The 9,508-nt window shown below is 35.9% G+C and overlaps 2 protein-coding genes across 5 annotated transcripts in view; one reads left to right on the top strand and one right to left on the bottom strand.

The window, feature by feature from the left end:
- The first annotated feature begins 74 nt into the window (after positions 1-74).
- Positions 75-2,363, top strand: pebp1 (phosphatidylethanolamine binding protein 1). Its single transcript, XM_026244916.1, has 4 exons — positions 75-296; positions 1,104-1,213; positions 1,365-1,465; positions 1,762-2,363. Exons 1-4 carry the CDS (start codon positions 162-164, stop codon positions 1,977-1,979), a joined length of 564 nt encoding a protein of 187 aa, XP_026100701.1. The 5' UTR covers positions 75-161; the 3' UTR covers positions 1,980-2,363.
- A 5-nt stretch (positions 2,364-2,368) lies between these two features.
- Positions 2,369-9,508, bottom strand: part of taok3a (TAO kinase 3a) — a 62,823-nt gene continuing 55,683 nt past the window's right edge. For all 4 annotated transcript variants that reach the window (XM_026244895.1, XM_026244899.1, XM_026244906.1 and 1 more), the window contains 7 exons: positions 8,671-8,907; positions 8,093-8,221; positions 7,511-7,714; positions 6,177-6,416; positions 5,615-5,827; positions 4,631-4,813; positions 2,369-3,620 (listed from right to left, as the gene is read on the bottom strand). In XM_026244895.1, the coding sequence (XP_026100680.1) occupies positions 3,459-3,620; positions 4,631-4,813; positions 5,615-5,827; positions 6,177-6,416; positions 7,511-7,714; positions 8,093-8,221; positions 8,671-8,907 (1,368 nt within the window). In that variant the 3' untranslated portion in view covers positions 2,369-3,458. The remainder of the gene's footprint in view (positions 3,621-4,630; positions 4,814-5,614; positions 5,828-6,176; positions 6,417-7,510; positions 7,715-8,092; positions 8,222-8,670; positions 8,908-9,508) is intronic.

Genomic DNA, 9,508 nt, shown 5'->3' with positions numbered 1-9,508 from the left:
ATCAAAATGAAAAGCTTGGTCAGCTGCGGCAATTTGATTGGCTATGCCGGTGGCCACACAGTCCAATGAACAATCACAATATAATAACTGTAGGGGGAGACAGAAGCTCTGCTTTTCTACTGCGGTCAGTGATATCTCGCAAGAGAGAGCATTGAGTCATCATGCCTGTGGATATTACTGAATGGACAGGTTCTCTAGCGCTTACAGAGGTGGAGGAACAACCAGCCAAGCCTCTAACTGTCAAATATGGATCTTTGGAAATTGACTCGCTGGGGAAAGTGTTCACTCCTACTCAGGTCAGAGTCCAGAGCACGCGCATGCAGGAATTTAGGCCAGTGCCTGTAGCTAACGGTTCTGCAGCACTTCTGACTTGCTGATATGCGTTTTTAATGAAGGTTGCCAGAATGAGTAGAAATTAGCTTTCATTTGCATTTGCATTTACTTAAGAGGGTTAAAAGTGAACGCATTTGGTCTGTTTGTTATGTAATAACACAAGGTTTGTACTCCGCTAAAGTTGCATCTCCCTTGACATTTCACGATCAAGTGATGTAATGTGGACACTGCATCACTGCAAAAATTGTGAGCTACAAATGAATCGGCCACCACCTTAATTAGAATAAAGGCCTTCATAGCAATACAGAAATTAGGTTAAATGAATGCAGGTCTTCTGAACTGACAAGTCATATTGTATTATAAATATAGATATAATTCTAACTGTTAGCTGTTGTGCTAGTAATAATAATTATTTTAATCGTCTTTCATTGTAATTTATATTATAAGTCGCGTTATTTAAATATATAAATACATATTCTACAAATAAATTGGTTTTGCCATGTTAAGAAGTGAATTCATGGTCAAATAGGACATCTATTACCAAAGGTGTTTTAAACAGCATTTTTCTAATTATGCTGCATGCAGTTTTTACCCGATATTAATTGAAAGACCACATAAAAATGTTATTTAAAAATCATAATTACAGTTTAAGTGCATGTAAAAACTGTGGGGAACAAAAGGTTTGCCTTGTACACAGTTATGTTCAAAAATGTATACTAAATAATATATATATCCACATCTTTAAGTTTTTTTTTGTTTTCATTTTGTAGGTGCAAAATCCGCCCACATCCATTGAGTGGGAGGGATGTGACCCTGGCAAGCTGTACACATTGGCCATGACCGATCCAGACGCACCCAGCCGAAAAGACCCCAAATTTCGGTATAGTTTCAGATAATTCAGCCATATTCATCATATCAGAACTGAAATAAAGATGAACACAAACTGCAGTAGTAAACAAAGGGATTCCTTAGTGAGTGTGAACATGTTTGAACTGGTTAGAAGGCAACTTAATCTATCCGTTTTATCTTAGGGAATGGCACCACTTCCTTGTCGTCAACATGAAAGGAAATGACATCTCCAGTGGATGTGTCATGTCGGACTATGTTGGTGCAGGACCCCCCAAGGGAACAGGTGGGAGTTTTTAGACTGACTGGCATAAAATTACGCAATTAAATGGCTAGTCCACCTGCATAACTTTGATCTGTGGAAGACAAAAGATGATATTTTGAAGATTTTTTTTTAACCAGCCTTCTGTTATAAGAACAAAAATAACATGGAAGTCAAGGAGAACTGAAACTGTTAGGTTTCCAGCATGCATTAAAATATCTTTTGTGTTCTGCAGAAGAATTCTACAGATTTGGAACGACATGACTCTGAGTAAATGATTACAGAATTTGAATGTAACACTTGTGTATGATTCTCTTCAGGTCTCCATCGTTACGTGTGGCTGGTTTATGAACAACCAGGCAGCATCAGCTGCACCGAACGTGTGCTCTCCAATCGTTCTGGAGATAATCGTGGCAAATTCAAGATCCAGGGTTTCCGGAAGAAATACGGCCTCGGGGCTCCAATCGCAGGGTCTTGTTTCCAGGCAGAGTGGGACAACTATGTGCCCAAACTTTACGAACAGCTTGCTGGCAAATAAGGAAATAATTACAAATTTCTCTCATTGTTGAACAGAGCTCACCTCAGTACATTTTCACTTCAGCTATAAAAAAAAAAAAAAAAAGAAACAATTAAACTAAAATGTCCTTTGCTTTAAAAGCCTTGTAGGAATGATGAATTTATTTTGTTCAAGTTGAATTGAAAGGGAACTATTCAAGCAATTTCAGTCAATGCCTTCATTTATGTCACTTCGCTTTCGGTTTAAAAAAAAAAAAAAAACACTTTGCACCATTGAATAAAATTCAAGGCGAATGTGTGTTGTATTTATGGCTGCACCTTTAATTTCTCAACTTTCATTGCTATATACTGGAAATTAACAGTTGGAATAAAATTCCTGGAAAATGAAACCAGACTATGGAAAGACGACGCTTGTGTGATGAGCACTTTATTTACAAATATAATTAAAAGCTCTGACAGAATCATGCCTCCTCACCTTGAAAACAAATGTAAAGTGCATGCGACAGTAAAGCGTTTTTATTCACTAATGGGACTTTGTCGAAAATACACAGCTGGAGAAGATCATGAAACGAGAGGCTTTTGAAAATTTCACCAGTGACTGCAGGAGGGAAAGGGTGGTGAAACATTTATTATATATAGATGTGTGTGTGTATATATGTGTATATATATAAAAAGAAATTGCAATTCAGTTAAAATGTAATAGGAAAATAAGTAAAAGTTCTCCATAAAGCCTTCTATACACAAAATACATGTCCCTTCCCCTTCAGCCCTTTGTGCGGGTACCACGAGTTAAGATTCACATATGTATTAATCACATTGTGCACCTCAGCTGAGGTGAATTATGGTAACGTACATATGAATGCAGTGGGTTCTCAAAAAAATAAAATATTCAATTACCATAAGAATCTCAGAGTCACAGATGCAACTATCAAATATGTACACTGGTTTAATAAGCAAACTTTATCAAATTTCGCCAATACTTAAAAGGTGTTTGTCATTTTCTCTGGGTGAATAAATACCAAATAGAGATTCAAGCAGCAAGAGGCAGAGGCTGCAGCAAAAAAAAAAAAAAAAAAAAAAAAGCTTTAAAAAAATTCTTAAATCACAACCTGTCAAAAAAAAAAAAAAAGTGCATCTGGATTAAAATTGGCAATACAAACCCCGTTCATATTGCTTTTGTCTTGAAATCTCTATTTAATTGTAATTACACTGAAAGTGTTACCATTGCACGAGAAAACATTGACATCAACACTGACAGATTTAATCGTCTCGTATAGAATATTTATATATAAAAAGAGACAACTAAAGGATGTTATCCAGCATGTTCTCCCATGATGTGTCTAGAAATGTGTAAGGCCTGTGCAGGCACCAGCCCAGAGGATTGATAGGACGGTCAGTAGCAAAAACAACAGATTTGTTCCAAAAAAAAAAAAAAAAAAAAAAAAAAAAAGGATAAGTGGACGAGCAGGAAAGAGGGAGGATGGGGCGGAGTGTTATGGTCTCATCTGTAGTCATCTTTAGGGTAGTCCAAAGCACCCAAGTTATTGAAACCCATACGAAGGCTCTCCATATCGAAGGCGTCGATTTCTCTCTCCTGACGGTCCAGCAGGTGTTTGATTCGGTCAGTGCGCTCTTTCTGAAGAGAAGCCAGCTCCTCCTCAATCTGAAAACACAGGACAGAAGCTCAAACAAACAGAATCCCAACAGAGGTGAAGAAGGAGCTATAATCTTTACTGAAATCAAGGACTTTGATGGACCGATGCCACTTATGTTAATGTTTAAGGATTTTGAACAGTCTAATATCACTGGATATAGTCTAAAAAAAATTGGATATTACCTTCTTAACCTAATTGTTGTATGGAAGTAATATCACAAGGGTACAACTGTTTTTGTGCCGTAATATAATAATGGCTGTAGGTTATCAAACCAAAATTTGTATATCATATATATTTACAATTATATATATATTTCAATTAGCATCTAATATATTTTAGTGAATACAATTCAAATAGGCTGTAAAACAAATACTAAATACAATGTATACAATTAAAGATTGAGTATATTATATTAATAACATACTGCTTAAAATCTATTACTTTATTAAATATTTAAAGTTTCAGTAAAAACAGCAATACTTAAATATTCAAAAAATAAAAAATAAAAAAAAATAGTGTCTTCAGTGTGGATTGATCCTTCAGAAATCATTCTAATATAATGATTTGCAGCCCAATAAACATTTATCAATACTGAAAACAGTTGTGCTGCTTAATATTTTTTGTGGAAACTGATACTATTTTATTATTCTACATTTTATGAGATTAAACTGGTATTATATTTTTTGGACACGGAACAATAGAAAGTTCATATATTTGAAATAAAAATATTTCGTAACAAAGTCTTTACTATCAGTTTAGATTTCATGTTTCCTTGCTGAATAAAAGTATTCATTTCTTACTGACCCTAGATGTTAGCATTGAATATGTGAATATACAATACTTAATAAAATGCAGATTTTATATTAGATGCGCAAAGAAAGAAGAAGTGCATTTTATTAAATGTGACATTAAATGCTAAATATCCTGTCTAGTTTGGCCATTGAAAAAGCTATATTGGCAGAGCACTATTGATGCTGAGAGAGTGTGGGTGCATTAGAGGTTAATAACAGAACTAGACCTTCTGTTCAAGGTGCGCTCGGCGCAGTGAGACTTTCTGCTCCAGTTTCTGTTGCTCACGCTCGTGCTGAGCCTCGGTCTGAATCTTGATCTTGCTCTGGTACGCACTGAGTAACTCCATCTCCTGCTGCAGCTGCTGCCTCAGTGCCTGGCACTCCGCCTCCTGAGCCTCATCCAGACGGAGCTACACAAAAACACACACGTGCGCGCATGTGAGCTTCAGAAGGTTTGCATGGGTCCACCATCAATGGCCTTCTTGTAGGGGCAACAGTCCGAGACTGGAATTTCAAACAGCAGGCCTCTGTTTTTTTATGTTAAATTTAAATCTACACAAAGTATTTTTCTCCATCCATTTTCCAAAAGGATTTGAAAAAAAAAAAAAGTCTTGATTAAAGTGTTGTAAGCTATGAACCAAGCCAGCCAACTATAAAGGTGTATTATAACATTACAAATGTTTATCTGAAGCAAAAAAATGTAGTATCAAATCATAGGAGAGGTCTTTCCTCAAAGAGCTCTTTTGGTGCAATTTGCCCTCAACAAATCTGATTGGTGGAATTTTCTATAAAGTAGCATTATGGGTAATGTAGTTTTCCACCAAAAATTCAGCTGTTAAAGAAATAATTTAAAAACAAGGTGTATTAGTGCAAATGGATGGCTTCTAGAAAAGCATACACCATTGATGAACAAACTTGGAACAGTATTTCTTTACAGATTTACAAGTAGTCATTAAAAATCAAATCCCTATGGAGAAAATAAACTGAGTTTTTACTTCTAGAACCCAACTGCTGCACTCTATATACTCTATAAACACCATTAAAAATATTACAAATTATTATCCACTACTTATTCGTTTTCTCTTAAAAAAAATTCACATTATGGACATTAAATGCTTAAATGCTCTACTCCTATAATTATATCACAGATATTATAATACATGGTTGATGTGAACTCATTGGCCTGTTAATGGAGTTATTTCTTCACTCACTGCCTGTGTTGCCATCATCTCGTTGATGCTCTGCTCGTACTGCTCGGCCAGGATGGCCAGTTTGCGCGTTTGCTCATCCTTCAGGGCTTTCAACACCGTCTTGTGCTCGCTTTTGGGGGTCACCTCTAGCTGATGGTGCCGCAGGGCCTTGTACTGTTTTGTCTGGACTTTACACGTATCCTGGAACTGTTTCTTTATCTGAAGCTCCATAGCCTGCAAGAGACAAGACTCAAAGTTGAATAAACCCAAAATCACAGGTTAATTAATGCTCATTGTTTTTTTAGTTTTTTTTTTTTTTACTAATGTTAACGAATGGAACCTTAGTGTAAAGTGCTTTTGTTTATATTAAATGTTAAATGTTTCTCAGATAAAGACATCAAAGAATCATCAGTCTTGACTGACCTGCTTATGTTCATAATATCTACCCAGTTTCTAAAAAACAAGGTTAATTTTGCAATCACACTCATAGAAACAATGAGACCTACATAGATTTTGTAGGTTAAATTCTCACTATATATAGCGAAGTAATAAGAAATGCTTTTTTTGCCACAGTTGGAGGTACCTTGAGGTTCTTGGGCTGCTGCCGTAGTTCGAGCACATGTTTCCTGTGCAGTTCTCTCTCTCTCCGGTTGTTGTATTCGATCTGGTTCTCCAGCTCTGTTTGGTGCTGCAGGCGGATCAGATCCATGCGAAGTTTCTGTAGCGTCTTCAGCTGTCTGTGCTCAAGTTCTTGAGTCGACTCGTCTTGTCTGATCAACATAGCATGCTCCATTTCCTTCTGGGTCTTCTTCTTATTCAACTCCTGACAGACAGAAAGACATAAATTAATATGACAAGATCAAGTTAAATAAATAATAAGGTCTCTTTTAAATCTACTAATGTTAATAACTGGATCTTTACATATCCTTAAGAAAATAAGTGGTGTTTTCTGTACAAAATGCCAGGGTATCTGCTGTGATTGTTGAGGTATTCTGATGTTTTCTAGCCAAATCCTATGTGGCACAATTAGGTTATTAGGGTGTTCATTTTGGTCAACAGGTGATCGTTTAGTTGCCCAAAAGGGCTGGTCTCTATGTAGTTTCTTAAATGACTATATTCTGGTCACTAGATATTGCAGGGAAACCTCCTTCAATATAAATATAATGTTTTTTTTGTTTGTTTTTTTTTATCCAAGTAATAGCAACACCTCTTCATCAAGTGATTCTTCTGTGGGACGAGTTACAGAACAAAGTTTGTGGTTTAAAACAAACCCCTAATAAAAAGTAAGCACAACAACAATAAAACTAATAGCTTGCCTTAGTAAGCAAATGTTACAACAGTTAAAGGAATGATCACACGAATGAAACCATTAAAAAAAAAGTGAAGACATCGAATATTTGGACTAGGTTTGCAAACCACTGTACCATTATGCATCATATTTGTTGTTTTATAGACACAGTAAAATTGTCCAAGGTTTCCAGCAGATTAAAGCACTAGATTAAGAGATTTGCACATTGCTGCATTACTTATTTCTAAATCAGATTAATTGAAAACAGTCGCCAACCCAGAGAAACGGTTCAAAATGTACAGGAACCCTGAAAAAAAGCCTTCATTATCTTGTACATATACATACACACTACCATTCAAAAGTGTAGGATCAGTAAGATGTTTTTTTTCTAATTTTTGAAAATTTTCCCACCAAGGCTGCATTTATTTTAAACACCGTAAAAATCATAATATTGTGAAATTTGGTGCTCAAGATACATTTAGTATTATCCATCTTGAAATAAGAGAAATATTCTATTAAGTTTTCATTATTAAAAAACAACCAACAATCTTACTGACCCCAAAACAAATTTCAGAGTGCTAAGCAGTCTTTTGTCTCTTTTTCTGACTTGAGAAGCATTTCATCCCCACCTCTCGTAACTGCTCCTGCTCAAACTCGTGTCTCTTGACCATGATCTTGCGTTTGAAGGCCCTGCAGTTTCTATCGTAGAAAGCCCTCTGCTGACCCAGCAGCTGAGCCTCTTCTTCAGCCTGAGAGTGCTGAATGTTCTCCTTGTGCTTGGAGAGCCTCTCCTGCTTCTCTTTCTTAGGCGTGCTATGGTCTTCACTCATTTCCTGAACACAGAATCATAAGCACCATGAAAAGAGACACAGGAATTAAAAGGGGGGATTTTAGACTAAAACGTATTTTTATTGCCAAAGAACAATCATATTTAATCAATATGAAAAGACAATTGCTACCCATTTTACTCCAGTAATGTGGTTTTTATATTCCAAATATTTAGTAAAAAAGTCAAATGTATGGCAGGACTTTATTTAATTAATTGGATCAAAGCTTTTTCTATATGACGCATTTAGGAATAATAAAAAAATAGTTAGTTTGATAAGTTAAGAATAGAATAGGAAAGTCATTTTGAAAATTTTCTTTGAAATATGAATTTTCTAGAAAATGGGGTTAATTTTAGTCTCAATTTGTAGGAACTAAACAAGAACCTCTTTGATCTTCTCCTTGCACAGCTTATACTGTTTCTTCTGGTTATCAAGGAAGTTGGTGAGCTCTTTCTTCTGCTGGGCCATGATTTGCTGCTGGAACTTCTTCTCATCAGCTCCCAGTGTTTTCATCTGAGGAACATAAAACAGATTTATCATTAATATCACTGTAAATTTCATTGCACTGATTTTTATTAAATGATAAAGCAACTGAAAATGAACTAAAACCACACAGTTCCTTTTTCTTCTCGGGCTTCATTAACATACTAATCAACATATGCTACATGAATAATTAGCATGCATCCCTTGGCTATTTACATGTTTAACATGCAATATGGAAAAGAATAATATGAACTAGGGCATATTTCACATGATCTACATGAACTTTTGAACTAATTGTACAGTATTTATCGTTTAAGAGGTTATTGTAATGCAAGTCTCAGAATAACCCTTATAGAGGATATTTTGGTCAATCATTGTTTTCAGCAAACATAATGTCGATTTTAATTGACCAATATTTGATTGGCTAGAAACTATAAACTCTTTGGGTCTCAGCATAAGAATAAAGAACGATCACCCACTTCTTTGTCAGTTTGGATGGCGTGCTTCTTGGCAAGTTTCTCCAGCTCAATGAAGGCATTGTTGGCGTGGGTTTCCAGTTCTTTTTGGAGCTTCAGCCTGTGCTCATCCATCTCTGCCTTCAGCTTGTTCTCCAGAGCAATCAGCTGCTTCTGGTGCTGCCGTCGCATGCGTTTGTACCCTGACATCTGCTCTCGGAGCTCATTTTCCTGCTCATGTTCGTGGATCTGTCGCGTTACCTAGATGGAAAAGAATTTGGTCAGTGAAGGTGAACTTTTGAGATGATTATGATGAGATTCTGTCATTTCAGATCTTGGGAAGAACTGACATTTGAATGATGGTGATCAAAGGTTGCATTAACTCAAATTTGGTAAATGGCGGAAATCTTAAGACATTGTCAAATCATTCAAAATTAGGTATCAGGTCACATGCATTTCCCTACTTGAAAACTTTGAATCCCTATTAGCACCTTTTAAATTGTAACCTGTGGGAATGTTTCTTAAGCATGCCCATGAAAATATCTCAGGATTGTGAATAACTGGAAAGAAAAACAAGAAATAGTCCAGTGGAATAATTCATTAGGTAATGTCCATTGAACTGTGTAACCAGATCATAAGATGATCAGTGTCATCTTCTCACTTTATGAGAGCAGAATAACCAGAAAAAGCCGTGAAATCTACAGCAAAACAACTGATAAGACTTAAAGTTCTTGTGATATCAAAGTAACATGAAAATAGCAAGTACCGGTACTATATTATTATACTGACCAATTAAAATAGAGCATGTTGGAAAATTGACCATCTAGTCCATCAAAACAAAGGATAATTAAATAAGAGAAAA

Source organism: Carassius auratus, chromosome 5, assembly GCF_003368295.1.
Source record: "Carassius auratus strain Wakin chromosome 5, ASM336829v1, whole genome shotgun sequence".
Classification (NCBI taxonomy): domain Eukaryota; kingdom Metazoa; phylum Chordata; class Actinopteri; order Cypriniformes; family Cyprinidae; genus Carassius; species Carassius auratus.
This window is presented reverse-complemented; position numbering and strand designations above follow the sequence as displayed.